Source organism: Nesoenas mayeri (assembly GCF_963082525.1).
Source record: "Nesoenas mayeri genome assembly, chromosome: 5".
Taxonomy (NCBI): Eukaryota; Metazoa; Chordata; class Aves; order Columbiformes; family Columbidae; genus Nesoenas; species Nesoenas mayeri.
The window spans coordinates 56420141-56441929 of record NC_137548.1 but is presented as its reverse complement, the minus strand read 5'-3'; the positions used below and the strand labels follow the sequence as shown (position 1 = coordinate 56441929).

The window sequence follows — 21789 nt, the reverse complement described above, 5'->3', positions numbered from 1 at the left end:
AATAAAATATGCTTTTCAAGTTTTTACATACTAAAACTTAATTGTGGTTTGTGTATAAAACATGATTGACGATACTAGTAGCAGTACTACTAGTTTAAAGATTGTATTTTCATGCTGAGTTGGTTATTGGTGTTTGCAAGGATCCTCCCATCTGTATCTACTGGAAATAACTAGAGACCAGAGAAGTCACTTACTTTGAGGCTCAGCACTCCTAGTGCAGGCACACTGTACATTTACAGAGGGTTTTCTCACAGCCCCTGCCAACCAGAGAACCTACTTAGGCTCACCCGATTAAGAGTAGCAGTATGGAAAACAACCTCAGTTGTATTCCATCACTTTTAAATTAGCCCTTGACTCTAATGAGTAGCATTGCACGTTAGTCATGTTCCCCTGCCCTGCTCCTGTCTGCCCCCATACAGCCCTTGAATATGTGTTTGCTTTTTTTGTCATCTGTCCCCTGCCCTTCAAGGTTTTTGCCAACACTTTACACTGTCTCTTGTCTCCTTGCATCTTCCAGTGATCATTCTGATTGGGTTCCTTTTAGCTTGTAACACACAATCCTGGCAAAATCCCCCATGGGTGCTGACCTCACAGATAAGGTCAGATGAAACAGCTGAGCTGGCGTAGCTGTTGCTGCTGCCAAAAGAGACAGTCCTGCATTCCTAGAGGACTTTGTGCTGTTGGCTCTGGCTCTTGAGTCAGCCCCTTAAATTGTCAGAAAAATAACAGCAATAAAAAGACAGTTTTTCCTTCCTCAGGAAACTCATTCAGCCCAATGAAGGACCCAAAGGTTAGGAGAGGAGCAGGCTAATAGTAAAAAGGGAGAGTGAAACAACAAACTGTTCACTAGGAGGAAAGCTTAAAAAAAAGTCTTTATTTATTTATGTATTTATTTATTTTTACATACAATGACAAATTTCCACTGAATTCTAGCTGAGTTGAGAAAGATATTACATGATGGTATGATAAATTAATATTGCTACAAAATTTTATTGTATATTCCAGATTTTTTTTCTATCCGTGCAGACAGTGTTCAAAAGCAACTCTTGAGATCTTCTGTTTTATTTGCATGCAAATTCTTGATTTGGTTTCTCATGCAAACACTAGTTCAGGATAAAGTGACCTTTCTTAATACATAGTCTTCCTACACTGAATACTGATGCAGCGTTTTTGTGTGCTTTAAAAGAAAATGTGTAAGCTGTGATAGCTAAACGATGTACAGATACTGAGAAGTTCCATCTATCCCTGTTGTCAACCCAAACACCTTTATAAGTTGGCTAATATGTCAGTATCAGACTTCAGAAGAATAAATCTATGTTTATTCTTTAACTCATTTTTTATATTTATGTATTAAAAGAAATGATGGGAGATTAAGTATTATTTCTGTGTTTGACTTTTATTTGAAATCTGATTAAACAAGATTTAATCTGTTTTGGTAAATACTGTTTTCACATACTCAAATTAAATAATTAGTTTTACATAAACTATTTTCACTTTCAAATATGTGTTTACAATTACTTTTTTGTTTACTGAAGGAAACACATAAATGGAATTTTGGGGTGCAATTTCACACCTAGAACAGCAGATGGCGTAATTCAACAATTGAGTTTAACAGTGTCGCTACAGAAGAACGAATCACTATAAGTAAAAAACATCTTTAGTTTTAAGGTGATAATAAAGACAGTGATTAGTCAGATATGCAAAACTGATTTGAAAAGCAAGCCGTGGCTGTGTAAGATTGTCATGCTATTTCCAAAGTAACCAATCTTTTACGTGTTCTCAGATCTGCTAGAGAGCAGCCTACTTTGTGCAAACATCAAAGAAAGTCAATATTATGTTAGAAAGTAAAACCTGTGGCATGTCGTCTGAGCACACGTATTGTGTCATTTTAGGACTGCATAAAGTTTTCCTTTGTTTTCACCCAGTACCTAGCAGGTTTTTTTCCTTATAATTGGCATATATTGTCTAGCTGATCTTGAATTCAACTGCTTTCTAGTACTCTTTCTTTCTTGAATGATAGTGGGCCTATAACAGAGCAGCCTCACTGTTTTATAAGCATTTTATTTAATAAATGTGGAAGGCAAGGTAGGAAAGAAAAAAAAAATTCTTTTTTTAATTTTCAGTCAAGGATCTCATTCGATTGGGTCTTTTGGTACAAACTTGCTGACCATACCAAAGCAAAGATCAGCTTCTGTGACATCGATGCATCACATGGGTCCCAGACGACCAGGTAAGATCATGCAATTTGTATAGCTTAGTGGCAGTATGTCGAGGTAGTGGTTAGTACATTATGTATTACAAATGGTTGGTTGCTTGTCTTTTTTCATTTAAATGTAATACTAATACAACATCAGCGTGTTGCATATATTGAAAAATATTTTATATGCTTCTAAGAATACTGAAAATTACAGTTAACATCAACTTCATAGAAATCTCAACAATTCACCTAATACTTTTTAGCTGCAAAATCTTCCAATGTTCATCATGGTTGGTACCAGTTGAAAATGTTGAACTTCACATACTTTAATAAGGGACTTTTTTCTAGTAATTATGCTTTTTTGTAATGGAACAGTGTCAGTTGCACACTCCTAAATACCTGACAAATGAATACTTAAACAAATTTTTGAAGGAGTTGAAGTGGATTTTATTCTAACACTGTCAGTGTAATAAGCTAGTAGATACTGTTGCGGCAGTGCTCAAATAATGTGTATATCATTTTTTTCAGAGATTATAACTGCCCATATTAAGTAAAAACTTAAAAACTGCTTCTTTTGACATTTCTGTCCATCCGTTTTATTATGATTTAAAAAATAATGACCTGTTTAATAATCTTGTTTTGAAAGAAATGAATGCACCTTGATTTTTTTTTTTCTTTTTAACCCCCAACTCACCAGCTTTCCCTGTATTACTTACTGATGGTTTTGTGGTTATTTTGTGGGTTTTGTTTGTTTTTTCCTTTTACTCTTCTGAACACCAAGAAACACACACACTCAAGACAGATCCGCATGTAAACATATTGTTGCACATTCTCAACTGTTCTGTCTTCATAAAAAGCTGGGCTGCCTTCTACACTTTTCTACTTGGAATCTGTGGAATATACAGAGTGCACTGATATGCATCAAAAGGTGCTGAATGTGTACATGTAAAAAGGATGGACTTAAGTAACCAGCATTAATCTGTTTTAGTTTGGAAATGAGTTTACAAATTGCTTTTCAACTTTCCAGATCTTTCTTTACAGCAGTGAAGTGACATTTGCTTTCTGAAACTCCTGTCTCTGCATGTAGCAATGTGGGCTTGAAAAAATAATGTATTTTACTGTAACAGTGTGTGATTGCTCTTAGCATGTGTAGCCTGTGACACTGCTGGGCACGTATAATCTCTGCGTACTTTATATAAGGACAATACTCTATATTCTCTTAGTAGTTTGTTATCAAGGACTGTACAGTCCTAAAACTTAGGATGTAGTTTTTACATCATAGTTTACAGCAGAATAATGGGTGAAGCTTTGAAAATTACACAGAATACCTCATGATTTTGCTCATGGGCACTTTATTCTTTTTGTTTAAAGTATGTTTGCAACAGCTACAACTTACCTTGGGCACTTGTGGATAACCTAACTTTTGTGTATTTTCACAAGGGAAAGAAATGATGTTTTGGCTTAATGCAAAATTGTGCTGTACAATTCATATTATGTGCATAGTGCAGCCAAAGTACAAATTTACCAGCTTGCTTTCCTAGATTTCACAGACAGAAGCCCAAAGTAAACCCTAGCTTACTGTTTGAACAGGAATGGGGAATTTCATGGACCTAAAGAAGATGGAGCTGTTTGTTGTTCTTTATTTGTTTTTTATTTCTGATTACCCAAAAGCAAACTGTATTTTTTTTTTTCCCCAGTGGCTTATTAGGCTGATTTGGATAGACTGTCATGGCAATAAAAACAAGGTACCTCATTGTCAAAAAAGGGCCAGTATCCACACACTTTAATCTCTTGCTCCAGAATTATGATTACAACATTTTTGGTTTTTACTTTGTTTTCAAAAATTTCTTAAGGATATTTTTTCCTTATTGCAAGACAATGAGGTAAAAGATTTTTGTCTATGTTAGTTATCAATACTGAATTGGTTTTGATTATTTTTTTTTTCTTGAAAATATAAAAAAGCAATCCTGAATCAGAAAGGAAAATTGAAAGTTTCAGCTACTGATTAAGTTTTGCCAAAGCTAAGATCAAGATCGAACCTTTGAAAGCCAGATGTAATAACATCTTACGTAGTTTGCCCATTCAGATGTGTAGCCTAGCCGGTGCTTCATAGTTGTAGATCTCAAACCTTGGAATAGATCTAGCTATTTCATATGTGTTTAGTAGTGTGAACTACACACCGTGTTTTGAAAACTTGCATATTCTTTACAATTTAGAAAGGTTCTTGTCCTTTAATTTCAGTCCTTCTAAACATTAATATTTTTATTATAATCTGAACCCTGTGTAATGTTTGTTTTGGAAGGTGCTTCTCCTGGCCTGAGTCCTGTGGGTTCACCCAGTCATGGATCTGTCTCCAGTGGGGCTTTCAGCAGCTGGTCACCTGTAGAATTTCCTGATACTGCTGATTTTCTTACAAAACCAAGCATTAAGCCACCAGGATCCGCATTTAATTATCCAGATTTGCAGCAGCAAGTTAAAACATCTGTAGGTTATGTGTGTAGCAGGTACTGTAAACTCTGTTACATTTTTTAGTAGCTTCATATGTATTGAAAAGAATACAATTAAAATTTAAAAATAGAACAAGACCTATACATCTGCTAGTATTGAAAACAAATGCGTATCTTCGCATAATAATCTGTAACTGTATTATCTAGGGGAAGACTAACGGAAGTTGTATGTATGCCATTGCATTGAAATGGCTCATCCTTGAAAGCAGCAATTATTGTAGAGTAACAATATTTTACAAATTTTTAGAAAAGAGGGTCTTCCTACCTGGGAATTTAATTCTGTATCTCTGCTTTCTAAATAATTAGCTCTACTTTATTAATTTGTGGAGGTGAGTCCAGGGAGGTGGTGGTTGATTAGTTTCTGAGTACAGATTAAATCTGTATATGCCAAATTTAGGAGAAAATACAAAGGTCACTTGGTGGAGGAACCCTCAAATGCCTTTTTAAGAAAAGTAATTTGCAGATTTTTTCAGTACAACACAGCAGTAACAAAAGAAGAAAATTACTGAATGTTGTAAATATTTTTCATGTATTCTGTAAGCTGTGGACGTCAGATACTCAAGCCTATTCCAGCACCAGAACCAGAAATTGCAGAAGATAAAGACAGAAAATCAGGTAGGATTTCAAAACAAATACTTGATATCAACTTGTTTGTTTGTGGGGGTTTTGCTTGTTTTTAAGTCAATTAAATTAAATTTTTTATATTTCTACATGATATTTTTCCTATAATTTAAGTAACTCATATACATATGTTTTATTTTAGTTTGTGACTTAGGATAATCAAGATAATCTAAAATATTGCCTTCTGCCGAGTAAGGATTTTATAATAGGCTTCCACTTATAGCTTTATAAGTCTGTGCTCCATGTAACAAACATGTTCTCTGCCATCTCAACTAAACTAATCACTGAACCAATTTTTGCAACTAAAAAGTTATGCTTCTAGTTTTTGTCACTCTTCAAATAGGTTTTGTCTAATAAATTTTGTCCTTTACAATGTTTTGTAGAAACAGGTATTACTTACATTTCTGTGAAGAATCTGTATGATCAGTTCAAAAATGTTTAGACAGTAGGAATTTACAAATAAATTATTGATATAGTACTTATGTATTTTCTTTAAGGTGAAATTGGAAGTGCTAGTATTTCAAAAGAATCTTTCCACCACACAGAGAAGAAAAAAGATGAAAGGAAGGAACCAATCGATCAAACACAAAATAATCTGCTTGTAAGCATGTAATTGGAAAAATCTTGCAATAACTTTTATCAATACAGTATTTCTTTATGATTTCTACCATGCTATAAAGAGGTCTTTGCTAAGAGTTGTAATTTCTGAAGGGAAGTGTTGCATCATTGGAATTCAAATTTTCATTTAACAATTATGTATTTCCAGCTTGCATAAATTTCACTAGAAAATGACAAATGGTGATTTTTTTTTATTTTTTATTTTTTTTTAATCAAAATTGATTTGTGTAGATGTACTCTGGATAGTATCTTCAAACACCAACGGACTATTATTTTCTCTTGGAAGTCTATGAAAGATGTGACAGTTTCCGTGAGACTTATAAATGAATGTTCATACTGTGCAGTATCACAGAATGTTGGGGATTGGAAGGGACCTCGAAAGATCGTCCAGTCCAATCCCCCTGCTTGAGCAAGAACACCTAGATGAGGTTACACAGGAATGTGTCCAGGCGGGTTTTGAATGTCTCCAGAGTAGAGGACTCCACAACCTCCCTGGGCAGCCTGTTCCAACGTTCTGTCACCCTCACTGAGAAGAAGTTTCTTCTCAAATTTAAGTGGAACCTTTTGTGTTCCAGTTTGAACCCATTACCCCTTGTCCTATCATTGGTTGTCACCGAGAAGAGCCTGGCTCCACCCTTGTGACACTCACCCTTTATATATCTGTAAACATTAATGAGGTCACCCCTCAGTCTTCTCTTCTCCAAGCTAAAGAGCCCCAGCTCCCTCAGCCTTTCCTCATAAGGGAGATGCTCCACTCCCTTAATCATCTTCGTGGCCCTGCGCTGGACCCTCTCCAGCAGTTCCCTGTCCTTCTGGAACTGAGGGGCCCAGAACTGGACACAATATTCCAGGTGTGGTCTCACCAGGGCAGAGTAGAGGGGCAAGAGAACCTCTCTCGACTAATCACCCCCCTTGTAATACAACTGAGGATGCCATTGGCCTTCCTGGCCACAAGGGCACAGTGCTGGCTCATGGTCATGCTGCTGTCCACCAGGACCCCCAGGTCCCTTTCCCCTGTGCTGTTCTCTAATAGGTCATTCCCCAACTTATACTGGAACCTGGGGTTGTTCCTGCCCAGATGCAAGACTCTACACTTGCCTTTGTTATATTTCAATAATTTTTTTTTTATAGTAGTATATTAGAAGTTCAGGGAGACAAATGGTATAAACTTAACTAAAATTTGGGTTATACATCTTTTTAATGCTTGTTCAATTAATGAACTGCCAAAGCTTGGTAAACCTTTTGTTAGCCTGCATATATTTGTGCATTGTTTTATTAACTCATCTTGATTAAAAAGAAATAAGAATTAAAATTTAGCAGCGTTTCAGAAAGCCCTAGAATCTGCTGCCCCAAAAAATGAAAAGTCAAGCCATTAACTGTGCTATTTGTACTACTGATTTATGATTTTCATACAGCCATAGTTACAGCACTATTCAGTAAGTTAAATAATGATGTATCATTTTCATGGCTTTTTTTGCCAATACAAGTGACAAATTAGTTTTTATTGTTATTTTAGAGATTATGAAGTATCTTACTGTTACGCAGGTGGAGCAGAGTCCTACATTAGAAACAGTGTTTTTAGACCATGATTCACTAATGGAGAAGATGAACAATTGGAATTTCCAAATTTTTGACCTTGTACAAGAAATGGGAGACCAGTCTGGAAGGATCCTTAGCCAGGTTTGTGATCTTTTATTATAGGAGGGTGGGTATATAAAGCTGTCATGCTTGTATATTTTATTTAAACAGTGAAGAAGTTTTGCAGTCAACAAGTATATGAATGATAACTTGAAAAGTAGAAATATAATTTCTCATGTATTCCATCTCATTGTAAACCATAAAAAAGTGGTTTATCAATAGACAACTTGCTCCAAATTTTCTCAGTTTTGTTCTCATTATAAAAATAGGGTAGATTCACACTTACTAGATTTTGTAGTAATGTGCCATTTCCAATGAAAAATTGTCTCCTGCTTTCAGAATTACTACCTTGTTTGTCAACCATTTCTTTTTTCTTTATTTCAGTAAAATATTTCTGCCCGAGCTACACCTGTGGGGGAAGAGAAGTGATCTTTTAGGCAGTCTTTTGCCTCTTGATCCTACAAACAATGGGATTTTTTTTCCATGCTGCTTTCTGCATGTAGTATCCCTTTTATCTCTTTCTGACTTATTACTAAGCTCTTTCATGCAGTTTCATGTTGTGCTGAAGCCAGTAACGGCAGCTGCAAAAGTATCATCCTGTTTGCTCTTCCCCAGCCTCTCCCATTCATCAGTGTCAACTCAAAGCTTCTGTCTCATTCTTTATATTGAATTTAGAAGTCATGGAGCTATAGTATGAGCCAGCATTTTGATTTCCTACCATGGAGTACAATGTGTGTTGCTCTTGCTCAAGGGTAGTGTTAGGAACAAGCAGCTGGAGGGAAGGAAACAGGTTAGAAGCACTTGGTGCAGCTGGAACCACAGTCCTGCACCTGTACTGAAAACAGGAAAAAACAATGGCAATAATTTCATTTTCGTTATTAGATGCTGTCTTTCCTTTCATAATACGCAATATTCTGGGTATTGTTTTAAATCTTCATTTAGTCTTGTTTGATCAAATGTTTTCAGGTCTTTTGTCACCTTAGTGCCACCTGTTAATCTAGACTAGAATGCTACAGTCCTCTCGAGTGGGGTTTTTACTGTAGTATACCTGTACTCTGCAATTCACATTATCTTGCATTTCATTTGTGTGTAATTTAGTGGATAGTTCAAACATATAAGTACTTAAGTGTGCAGGTTTCTTCTAAACTGTAGCAAAATTTCTGTGTCAGTTCTTCCTGATATTGTTTTCACATGTACTACTTGTCCTTCTCACACCCCAGTCCTTTTGTCTGTTGTGCTCTAACCTTTCTGATACGTATCTTACTTAAAAGCTCAGTTAAAAACTGTATTTTACTATCATCATTTGTAAGGTTCTCAGATTGGGTATGTGTAAGGGTATTGGTTGAGACAGGTGGAAGGAGAGTTGTCCCCTCATTTTGCTCTTGTGTTCCTTTGAGCACCTCTCACACTTCAGAACTTACTCTTTCTCTCAAGTATCTGGGAAAGAAGTGACAAAAACAAGTAGCAGTGACTTCTTTTGGGAAGCTTTCTTAACATTTGCAGTCTTGGGGAGGTTAGGTCTTTGTAGTTGCTAAGTTCTACTTGTAAACCATAAAATTTATCGGTAAAGAAATTAAAGCTTTTATTATTCTGTGTTTGAAAGGATGAAAAAAATCCACATTTTTGTGTTTAAAAAAAATCATGAACCACATCTCTATGACGATAGCTTTCAGATAATCTTCAATTGAATTCCAGTAATTTCCATCTCTATCAGCAAGCAAAATTTTTAAAACAGGAAAATTTTTGAATTGAAAAGCCAGAATATGCTTAAGTTTATTTTTCAGACTAAAATTAATTTTATTATGTATTTAGGTAACTTATACCTTGTTTCAAGACACTGGTTTGTTCGAAATCTTCAAAATCCCAACGCAAGAATTCATGAATTACTTCTGTGCGTTAGAAAATGGCTACCGAGATATTCCCTGTAAGTACTATCTAATTACATATGTTTTTCTATTACTGTGTCTTCTTTAGTGTGTGTATTAATATTCAATACAGAGGTAGACAATGTCTGAACTTAGTATATTTTTAATGAATACATTTGTCAGAATTTAGAGCTGATTTATGAATTGCAGCAAAAAATTGGTGGACTCCAAAACTGAATTTGTTAATGTGTAGGCTGCATATAATCTTAAAGAATTTGAATGAGTATTTGAATCAAGTGTACTGAAGTCGATGGGAGAATATGTGTTCATTTAACAGATATTTTTTTAGACCCATAGTAGAATAATTAGAAAATATAGAATTGTTAATTATTCATCACGCTGTTTAGGGCAGCCAAATTTATTGGAAAAACAAAACAGAAACCACCTCACCTCCTTTCCCCAGACATACACCCACCCGCTCCCCATGTCACAGGTGGTTGCACCAACCCAGATGCTTGTAGGTATCAGATGGGAAGCAATGCTAGTGCCTCACCAGCACTGATTTTAAAAGGCTACTTAATCCATTCCTGGCTCTCAGATAGAATGAAGTATGCGTAGAGGATATTTGAAGTTTATCTAACGTGTTTTTAAAAAACTTTCAGTGATACATCCTTCACTAACAATTTAAATTCAATTTTCCTTTATATTTAGTCAAAATCTCCTTTATAGTAAATTCAGTACACACCTTTTTTTTCCCTTTTTGTTCCTTTTGATTATATTTCAGATAGTATTTTTAATTATATTTTTATAATTTTCAGATCACAATCGTATACATGCCACAGATGTTCTTCATGCAGTATGGTATCTGACAACACGGCCGATTCCTGGGTTTCAGCAAATTCATAATGAGCATATAATGGAAAGTGATATGGGTATGTATTTACATAGGCTATTTTTTTTTCCTTTGCTCTAAGAATGTTTTAACGAAACTACAATAGGTGAAACAAACTACTCTGGAAGGAAATATGTAATGATTTTTACCACTTTTTTCTTTGTATTTTAATACAAGGCAGTAGAAATATTACCATTTTAGTACACACCATTCAGAAATATCATGCAGTAGATTTTTAGAAAAATTAGTAGATGAGTAGTGGTTAGTTTATTAGCCCGAATACAGGTTCACTTAATAAATTTTCTGTGCTGAATGAAACCTCTGTATACTGCTACAGTCAGCGTATTTTTAACATTTGAAATACATTAGACTAATATTTCTTAACTTGATTGTGAAATTAAATAGACCAAAGAAAAATTACCAACGTCAAAGCATTTAACTTAATTGAAGTTCTCCTTAATGGTTTTAGTGTAAAAATGAGTACTTCATAATTCTGTGTTAGATATCACATGCAGACATTCAGGCATTGCCATGACTAGTAACTGTGTAAAAGACAAGGTCTTCAAATTCCAATGTTGTATGGCATTAGTTCTAATGAAGCTTGCTTTTCTGTTGTGTGTGACTTCATGGAATTAGCTTTTAAATTTAGATTTGTAGTTCTTACTTAAATATATACTATAAGTAAAGTATAATGATTCTAAGTATACACTTTTATACCAAATTGTATTTGTTGAACAAAAATAAATGGGGAAATCCATCACTGTCTAAGATCCCTGTTTTATATGTACATTAAAAAAGGACAAGATGCAAGTCATGTGACTTTTAAAGGGCTGTAATTTTAAGTAGTATTTTGTGAACTGTACAGACAGTATATATTATTTCTTCCTTAGTAATTAGCCCCTCTACTGTCACCTCTCTCTTTTTTCCAAGTTTGTTGATGTGCACTGATTGTACCCTATTGCATTTTCTTTCTTCTAAGTGTTAAAAGGGTTGGGATTGGAGACTTGACTGGATGAAAGAAAAATTATAGAAAATTCTTTTGTTTCCCTTTACAAAAAAAAGATAAATTGAAAATAAGAAATTATAGTCGTATTGCTTTGGAACTCTTTCAGTATAAATGTTACTAGGATTTTTAGTCTTCACTTTTTCTATTAAGGAAAAGAGATGCCTTTTATTATGCAGCATCAAAATAAATAATATTACTGGGTTTTTTGTTTGTGTTATTTTTTCTTTTCTTTTGTTTTGTTGTTGTTGTTTTTCTTTTGCCTAGTGACTTTGTCCAGGGAGAAGAGGCATATAAAACTGTGAATGGCCTTATCATGCAAATGTTTCTAATTTAATGGGTTTAGTTCTTTTTGCAGTAGTTCCCCTATCCCACAAGATTTTCCTATAGGTCTGCAAGTTCAAGAAATGGGCAAATTATAAAAATACTATAGGAGATGCTGATTGATCCTTTCTTGGTCTTACTGAGGTTGGGAGAGAAACTGTAGAATGCTCTTTTAGTGCTATCATTTTAAGAGGGGAATGAAATTCCAGGTCTGCATAACAACAATTGTTCTTCAGCAGCATGACAGTAAGCGGAAGGCAAAGAAGAGACAGGCACCCTAGTGGTGAAGTGTAACCATTGGTATCCATGTGAATTTTCCAAGATTTGTGCATTGGACTCTGAGATACACATTTTTTGCTAGGTTTTTTTTTCCTTCTCTTCATTCCCTCCCATGGAACAAATTCCTACAATTGCATTTTAGTGATTAAAATCTTAGATTGTTATGATTGCTTTCTAATCTAAATGACAACTCTGCTGCTATCTAGAGACAGACTAGATGGCTCGTGTCCCTTGTTCCACTAGATTGCCCTCTGTGCTCGCTGAAACATTCCTCTGAACCAGCCTTCTGCAGCACGATGAACAGGAGCTGCAGAGTGACTCCCTCTGGTTCATGTCTTCTAATGCACCAGACAGTTTCAAGGTCCAAGGCAAATCTTTTCTTCCATCATGTCCTCTTCCAATGAGGGCAGCAAGTGTAGATATGTGCCCCATGTATCTTTTACACTTCTGGCAATGTGCATTTCTTCTTCTAAAATTGTGTTGCAAGAGTGAGCTCTGACTGTGGTGAAAATATATATTTCTTTTTCCCAGTTGTGGCTGTTCACTGCTCTTCCAAAAATCTCCTTTATTTGTATGAATGGTAGCTATCCCTCGGTATTGTAGTGGGAAATCGGATCCTGAGGTATATCTGTATGTAGTAATAGGAGAAGAATTGCTTTTCAAACAGGAACGTTTGGCTTTCCAGTTTTGGTAACTTCTTACAGGCTCCACAGTGTCCTGTACCGTTTTGCCTTCCTTCTGTAATGTCATGAAACAGCTAAAGCTTTTTATGTATTTGTAAAACTGCATCTACCATTTTGGACAACCCATGTGGCCATGACAAATTTATGACTTACTGGCATTTCAACTTTTCTTCAGAATTGCTGGTTTATCCATAAACAATACTATTACTTTTTTTTCTTAAAGTGTGTTTCCTTGCCAATTATTCAGCTTCACAATTACAAGAATAACTCTATTAAGGTTGTGCTTGCAAATGTATCTGGCTGAGTCATTTAAAATGTATTAAAAACAAGAATGAGATCATGTTCTAAAATATTTTATTTTTGTATTTCCAATTTTCTTAGATGAAGCCACTGGTATTGCCCCTGTTCAAGTCAGCTATATTTCTTCAAAAAGTTGCTCTATCGCTGATGACAGCTATGGTTGTCTAGCATCAAACATTCCTGCTTTGGAATTGATGGCTTTATACGTAGCAGCTGCCATGCACGATTATGATCATCCTGGTCGTACAAATGCTTTTCTAGTTGCTACAAATGCACCTCAGGTAAGAAAGTCTTTAACCACAGAATTATTTGTCTGTATCTGAAATCAGAGTAATTAATATTCTTCTCTTCCATATCCCTCCTGTAGCCTGTTTAGGATCATTTGCCCAATTTAAGAAATGGGGAGATCAATTTGTGCTTAACTTGTGTAATACTTTTTCACTCCTGATAAATTCCAGTGTGTTTTCTGTGTATTGGTTGTATATATGTGTGTAAAAATAATTTTCAGTCTACAAAATTGAAAATAAAGACAAAAATCAATGCAGGTTGGAGTAAAAGATTATTTCATAGAGAGCTGGCCCCAGGAGTTTAAACAGGTAATATCTTACATTTTGGGAATCCTCTGAAATCATAGTGGTGTCAGCAATTACTGTAAAAAGACATTCCTCTAATGGTCTAATGAACTGCATCGCCTAATCTCTGTATTTCAAACTGGTCCTTCATGGTAAATAGCTATTACCTTTAAGGGAGAGTGAGTAAAATAAGAAAAAATCAGCAAGGCATCCTTGCTTTTGTCTCCCATATTCAACGTTGTTATTAGAACAGAGAGTAGAAAGAAAGGAGATGCTGTGCTCTATAGGGTTTAAAAGGCTAAGACAAAAGAGGTAAAGGGGTGGCTAAAGCTGAATAAAAGAGCAGACAGGAAAAAAATAAAAAGTTGAGGTAGGGAAGAACTGGAAGGAAGAACACTGGCGAAAAGATGTCTACACTGCATGGCAAAATATTTTTCTTTAAAGAGTGGGATATTATTGGGGCAAGCATATTTATGATGGCTATTTGGATCTCTCCTGATAAATTAGACGTAAGAAACTCAAATAGTAGTAATAATAACAACATCAGCAACAACAATAATAATAGTTAATCAGAAACCAGTACAACTTGTCAAGAGATGGAGAGTTTAGAAGTGAACTTTCCAGTCAGTTTTCAACAATTCCTTATTGTAGAAAAGTTTCAGGATGTAGGCAGTTATGTATTATATTTCTGCTGAAAACAGGATACAGAGAAGAATAAAACCAAGCAACACAGACACTTATCTCGAGTTTTCAAAAATAAACACATTCATTTTGTTAATAATTTCTTCCTCAAAACATAAATATTATTTTTGCAGTTTTCCAAATAATTGTTTTCAGGTCCTATTTAATCTATATTCAATTAATTATTTTCTAGGATGTTTTGTATAAACACGGGAGTTGTGAGTAAAATCTACTACTGTTTTAATATTTTAATTAACTCATTTGCTGTCAAAATGTACTCATCAGCATTAAATGTAGCACATTAAAAGCCAGTGATACTCCACACTATTTTGCATTAACCACAGTTCTTATATGCTTTGGAGATTTTTTCCGTTTTGTTTTGTTTTGTTTTTTAAACAATAGGGGAATTAAAAGCATATACTTAGATCTGGTTTTGGGTTGGATTTTTATGTTGTGTGGTGTTTTATTGTTTGTACTTTGTTTTCTTTCTGTATGTGGTTTTTGTTTTGGTCTGATGTTTTTGTTTGGCTGGTTATGTCAGTGTGTGTGCTCCACACACACTGCCAAGAGTGTAAAGTCTACATTTTAAGTCGTTTGTGTATATGTGTCCACAGTGTGAATGTAGAAGTAACTAAGACATCATTAAGGACTTTTAAGGAAAGAAAAAACTTTTCTAATTGTTTGGGCTTTTCTCATCTGCCATTTTTATTTCACTTTAACTATCAAACTAGAAGGCAAAACATGTAGTTGTTTTGTTGTAATTTTAAATTAAGACTTCTTTCTGACTATCCCTTAAATTTGAGTATTAAATTGTAAATTTAAGTGTTTACTCTGTCATTTATGATTCTGTTTTGTTTGGGTTTGTGGTTTTTTTGTAGGCTGTTCTCTACAATGACAGATCAGTCTTAGAAAATCACCATGCTGCTTCTGCCTGGAATCTTTTCTTATCACGACCAGAATACAACTTTTTATCAAATCTTGATCACGTAGAATTCAAGCGTTTTCGTTTCTTAGTGATTGAAGCAATCCTTGCCACAGATCTCAAGAAGCATTTTGATTTCCTTGCAGAATTTAATGCCAAGGTTTGTTACATTTTAGTGTCTATGCTGAGCAGGTTGTGATATACTGATGTTAGTATTGCTACTTAGTAGTTGTTAGTATTAATAACTTGCATTTAAAGTTCTGTATTATTTGATTTTAAGTTACTATAAAATGCAAATAGAGTATTTCCTTTGTACAAACCAATTGTAGATTGTTTTGTAGATTGCCTAATAAGCCTTGCAGATGTTACATAGGGAGACCTCGATCATATCTCACATTTCTGTCTTATGAAGCATACTAAATGAATTTATTTTTTTTACTATATAAGACAAAAAATTATATAGAAAAGTTAATGCAGGTTTCTATTGTGAAAAGTCTAATAAAAATAACATTGATTAATAGTTTTAACTTAATTTTTAAAAATGTATGTGCTCAATCCAGGTGAATGATATCAACAGTCATGGTATAGAATGGAGCAATGAAAATGATCGCCTCCTGGCCTGTCAAATATGCATCAAACTGGCAGATATTAATGGCCCAGCAAAAGTTAGAGAGCTGCATCTGAAATGGACAGAAGGCATTGTTAATGAATTTTATGAACAGGTGAGTCTGAAAAGTGTAATTTGCGCTTTTTTAAGGACAGGCAGATGATCAGTTCTTTGCCTTATGAAATGTATAACTAGATAAAACATTATTCCTTGTGTTAAATCCTCAGGTAAGGTATTTCCATCTTCTCTTTCTGAACACTGAGAATTTATTTTTATAGGTAGCTTACTAACATAATCTTTTACTTCCCATCAATTGTGTTAAAATCTTGAAAACAAGCTCCCTCACAGTGTTGTCCATTTTTCAGGTATTACTGTTTTGGTTGGGTATGGGGTTGGTTTGGTTGGTTGGTTTGGTTGTAGTTGTTTTTGTTGGTGGTTTTTGGTTTGGTTGTTGTTTGTTTGGGTTATTTTTTTGGGGGGTAGTGGGTTGATCAGTTGGTTTGGGTTTTTGGGGGGGTTGTAGGTCTTTTGTTCGTTAGTTTTTGTTGGTTGGTTTGTTTGTTTGTCTTAGGATGATGCTGATAAACCAGAATAACTTCCTCCACTTTGGGAAATTAAGTTCACTGGAATGTTTCCAGGTCAAAGAATATGGAGAGAATCCTCAAGACTGGAAATATATATTGAGCTAACAGTGCAAAGACAGAAAAGATATTAAAACTTTAAAAATTAAATATTAAAAATACACATTAGTAGCTAACAGTATTAAAATTTAAATATTATTTTTATGCTGGAACTTTGATAAATAATCCTATCAAGATTAACTGGAAAAAAGTCTGAGAATTTGTTGCTTATTTTTACATTTATGAATTCTGTAAGCCCCCCCAAATACATTCTACCTTTCTACTCTGTTATTTTTCTTAATCAGCTTTCTGAGTAGTTAACTGTTTATGAGACAACAACCAAGGACTGAAAAATATTTTTTTTAAACTAGAGAGATAGAAGTAAACAGCAAAATCACATGGATGATTTAAGCAATAGAAATAATAATCTGAAGTGTTTACACTTACTGTAATTCTAAGTATTCTAAGTTGCTCCTTTAGGAAAACCTTTTTCATAAAACAAATCAGGTCCACAAAAGTGTTGAGATAAGTGATTATAACTTGAAGTTGTTTAGGAGTAGCTGCTTAATTTTTTCTCCAGTTTATAAAACAGGAAAAAACCAAAAAACAAAAAACACTTTATTCCAGATGTTATAGTTCGTTTCATTCTACAACTTTTGGGGGAAGCCATTTACCAAAATGCATTACTCTACCTGATTACTTTCCCATTTTCTCTGTTCATCAGCTCATCAATTGAAGTCAAACGTCTGCCTCTGCTGGAGCTCTCCTGTAATAGCAGAGGAACAGGAGCTCCAGTAGAACTAGGTCTCCACCCATGCACAAGGATATCTTGCAGCAAAGCTGAAGGGAGGATTATGGGCTATGCAAGGCTGAGCCGTAATGTGTCTTTATTTAAAATTGGCCTGATTACATTTTCTTTCCCTTAGTCTAGACTATTATTGCCTCTGGTAAAAAGATACAATCCTTGTGATATTTACTTGGTTCCTAAAAAGTAATCTTTAGGATAAAAATTTAAAGTTAATTTTACAAGAAGTCCTGGTAATCTTTTTCATTCTGTTTTCAGGGTGATGAGGAAGCAAGTCTTGGATTACCTATAAGCCCTTTCATGGATCGTTCTTCTCCACAGCTTGCAAAACTGCAAGAATCTTTCATCACTCACATAGTTGGCCCCCTGTGTAATTCTTATAATGCAGCTGGGTTGCTTCCAGGGCAATGGGTTGATGAAGAGGAGGAGGATGCAGAAAGTATTGAAGACGATGATGGAGCACAGTTAGAGACTGATGATGAAGAAATGGAAGATGACCTCATTTTAAGTAAGTTTTTCTATTTCAGTTGGTGCATAAGGTTGTCATTTAATAGATTCAGACATAGACATGATGGCTGAAATTGTGTAGTACAAATATTGTAGATTTTGTGATTATGCTGCTTCATAAATTTTAGTCTTTTAATAAAATCTTCGTTAATACCAGGACACTTGCAATTTGATACAGAAACTCTTTGTCCTTTGTCATGTCATTATTTACATATTCTGAATAAGCATCCATGGTTTTTGCTGAAATTTACATCTGTCTTACAATGTGCCATTGGTTTTGTATGCATAAAATATAATTACTTTGGATCCTGAACAATCAAATATGCTTATAATTTTACAGAAGCTCAAAGAAAAAAGGGTAGACGAATATTTTGCGAGCTAATACACCATCTCAGTGAAAATCACAAAATATGGAAGAAAGCAATTGAAGAGGAAGAAAAAAATAAAGCTGAAGGAGCCAAACTGCTGACTGAGATCTCGTCTTTACCTCAAGCAGATGAAATTCAGGTTATTGAGGAAGCTGATGAAGAAGATGAGCGACAACTAGGAGGAGACAAGACATGCTAATAAAATGTCAGCAGTGGTGTCCAGGATGATGATAGCCTATTTTTTTCTCACTGTGCTGACTTTAGCCTGACACAGTTCACATAAAATTTAAAGGCCTTAATACTGTGAGAGGATTCTTTCTACTCTAGTGGAATCCCACTCCTATGCACTTTCACCACACAGAATATGAAACTTTATTCTAAGATTGAGTATTGTATACCCTGATGCAAAGTTCTTTATGCCTGATATAATGATATCCTGATAAAATGCTGCCTTGCTGAATACGGAACTCTTATTTTCCTTGAGGTACCTGCAATTTTTGAAAACATTCAGTTACTTCAATTACCAAAGTGGCAAGAACTTTTGCTAACAAGGAAACATGGGATGAATCCTATTATTGTGTTGAGTTGTTTATTTCATGTTGGTTTTGAACATGAAGAAGGAAAAGTCTGTGCCTATAGGAAAACTGTGTTACTGTTGCAGTGCAAGCCTGTTTGGGGTGTCTACTTAGTGCAGTAGTGTGCTTAACGTAGTCATCTCAGATCAGCTCTTCAAAGACTGTGACATGAATGCTGAATTCTGATATTTGTGGTTTAAAAAGGAAAAAAATCCAGGTGCATCTATTTCTGATGCTTTTTATTATTGTGCATAATCTGATGTTTTATTTTTGCAGAAAATATTCAGGTTTGCAGTGGGTGTTCATGAGAATTCATTGAGTACAAGGCCATTATCATCTGTTGCCTTGCTGTCTTGTGGTAGAACATTAAAAACCTGTTCAGCTACTTAAATTATTAAGGAATTCTATTCTTTTAGTCATAACGCTATATTTCCTGCCCTTACTCAGGTTCTTGTTTAAAAACAAGTCAACAACATTACAGATTTTTTTATCTTGCACCAATTTTTGGTATTAAATTTTAAGGAAATAAGATCGTATTTCATTTATTCTTTGTATGGAAAACTTTAGGACAATGAAAGATTTTTTTTTTAAAGAAAATAGAAACTACTGTTCCAAAATGGCTAGTGTATTTAATGTGCCCCCACATCTTTTCTCCCATCACAGATATAGCTTATATTGCCTTCAAGTTTGATGTGCAGCCTGAAATATACATATGGAATGCAGAGTGTGAAAACTTCATGTAAAGCCTAATAGTAAGATAAACATCACTGTATTATATTACAATTTAGATTGTTGAGTTTTTAAATAAGAAACTTAGACATTCCACACAAATGTATTTTTAGGAACACTGCCATTGTAGATCTAATTGGAAAAAGAAAAAAAAAGAGCATAAATTAGGCTACAGGTATGTAAGTAAGCCACAAATAAAGCTAGTTTTAAAACTGTACCTTTTAGTACTAAACATTTATATGCTGTGCAGTTGAATTAAATAAAAACAAATGCACACATGTGCAAGTTCCTAAATGTATCTTAGCATATTTGTGTTTACATTTACTTCGGATGACTTGAAAAAAGGTAACATTCCTAAGATAACCTTTTGTAAACTGCATTGCACTATTTTACACAAACAAAATTTTATTTTGCTCGTTGATTGGCCAGTTTAAATAACTGAAAGAAATTCTGGTTTTCCACTGATAAGCTTTTGGTTGATCCATTTAGAAGACCACTGAGAAGAGCTTTTGCTATTTTATATATTCAGTGCCAAACCCCCATTTGCTGCCATTATTTCTCTCACTGCATTTTTTGTAACACGAGCAGTGTTAAAACCAGATATTTCTGTCATTAATAAAATGTAGCACTATTGAAGCTGGCAGTTATTGATCATTCACTTGTATTTTACATTTCTTGTATGTATATTTTCCTAACACGTAATTTGAAGACTACAGAAACTATGCTTTTTTTGGTATGCTGTATTCTCAGCATTTTGTGTTTAGCCTATGTGTTTGTACATAAAAAAATCACTTTAATGCTGTTTAGTATCATTTTTGCTTTGACTTGAAAAAATATGCAAATTACCTTGTCTGAAGTTACTGCTCTTTTACGTGACAGTTTACCATTTCCTTTTAAAAAGATATTAAAAACTAATATAAAGAAAGAATAAGAAGGTAAAAATAACATTTTATATTTTACTAAAGCATAGTCAGCACTTGGATCTGGTGACAACATTGCCAGCAACTTTCTTATCTCAAGTTTCCCTTAAACTCTTTAGAAATAATGAAGCAATTTTTAAGTTCAGAAACAAGTAACAAACCTCAGTGTTTAATGAACTGTAATGCTAATATGCATTTCCAATTAGAAATTTTTGAGTTACAATAACTGGCTTCAAGAATATGTTTAATTGTGAATGTATTCAAAATCCACCTTAAATTTCTGTTATTTATTTGTACATAAAATGTGACATCATTACTCTGAGAGCAAGGATAAAAGTATGTACAGATGTCTCCAAAGGTTGGTTCAGGGCATGTTTGCAGAAGTGAATGTAACTTTAATTAGAGGTGTCTTAATCTTTCAAAAATGGTGATGTAGGATCATTTGAATGTTGGTTGAGCTCTTGTCAACAATAATGTATCTCCACATGAGGCATATCACTCTTATTCTGGGAACCAGCCACTGAGAAATTACAACCAATTTACATCTGTGGTCACACTTCCAATTCACAGCTACCAAAGGATGCTAAGGAGCACAGAAAAGCACACAAAAGAACACACTTCAAATACTTTCTAAAGCAACACTCACCACTTTTTTCCCAAGAGTTAGGCCAAATTAGGTGACACTGAAGTTTATGCTGCTAGACTAGATATACCTCTTATGGATAATATTCTCAGGTAAAGTCTCCAGCTCCTTTCCTATCGAGTCTCCTATCTCCTCATTACTTCTGTTACCATGTGTGTTGGTTTACTTGCTTTTGTGCATACAGTACATACAGAATTGGACTACAAAGCTTCCTGTAAGGAGCCAGTTCCCTCCAATACTCTGGAGACCTCTGGATGTTACAGTGATGGTAAACTAGTCAAAAGGAACTAATTGGATGCTCCTCCCCTGAGTTCTTACTCCATGACAAAGTGAGACGGTAAGTCTAAGATGGTCATCCTGTTGTCCACCAGGACCCCCAGGTCCCTTTCCCCTACACTGCTCTCTAATATGTAATTTCCCAACCTATACTGGAACCTGGGGTTGTTCCTGCCCAGATGCAGGACTCTACACTTTCCCTTGTTAAATTTCATTAGGTTATTCCCCGCCCAACTCTCCAGCCTGTCCAGGTCTTGCTGGATGGCAGCACAGCCTTCTGGCGTGTCAGCCACTCCTCCCAGCTTAGTGTCATCAGCAAACTTGCTGATAGTACACTCTATTCCCTCGTCTAAATCGTTAATGAATATATTGAATAATACTGGCCCCAGTACTGACCCCTGAGGCACTCCACTAGATACTGGCCTCCAACTAGACTCTGCACCATTGACTACCAAATTTGAAGTAATCCAGTGTGTGGCACCAACATTCACAGGGCAATATTTTCCCTTTTGTCCAAGAAACATTTGAGAAAGTGGTGTGGGATTGGAAGCGTCTCATACACTGGTGAGTGTGAGATCAGGTATCCCAGTCTGTGAGACATGTTTTAGAGTAAAAGGATGGAGCTAACATAGGCAAT

The 21789-nt window shown here is 34.9% G+C and overlaps 1 protein-coding gene across 1 annotated transcript in view; it reads left to right on the top strand.

The window, feature by feature from the left end:
• Positions 1–20158, top strand: part of PDE3B (phosphodiesterase 3B) — a 90911-nt gene extending 70753 nt beyond the window's left edge. Inside the window, exons 5-16 of the mRNA XM_080346100.1 lie at positions 2124–2230; positions 4500–4701; positions 5246–5319; positions 5823–5926; positions 7489–7623; positions 9394–9505; positions 10265–10378; positions 13009–13208; positions 15059–15262; positions 15663–15824; positions 17393–17642; positions 17982–20158. Coding sequence (XP_080202226.1) covers positions 2124–2230; positions 4500–4701; positions 5246–5319; positions 5823–5926; positions 7489–7623; positions 9394–9505; positions 10265–10378; positions 13009–13208; positions 15059–15262; positions 15663–15824; positions 17393–17642; positions 17982–18208 — 1891 coding nt within the window. The 3' untranslated portion in view covers positions 18209–20158. The remainder of the gene's footprint in view (positions 1–2123; positions 2231–4499; positions 4702–5245; positions 5320–5822; positions 5927–7488; positions 7624–9393; positions 9506–10264; positions 10379–13008; positions 13209–15058; positions 15263–15662; positions 15825–17392; positions 17643–17981) is intronic.
• Positions 20159–21789: the final 1631 nt, after the last annotated feature.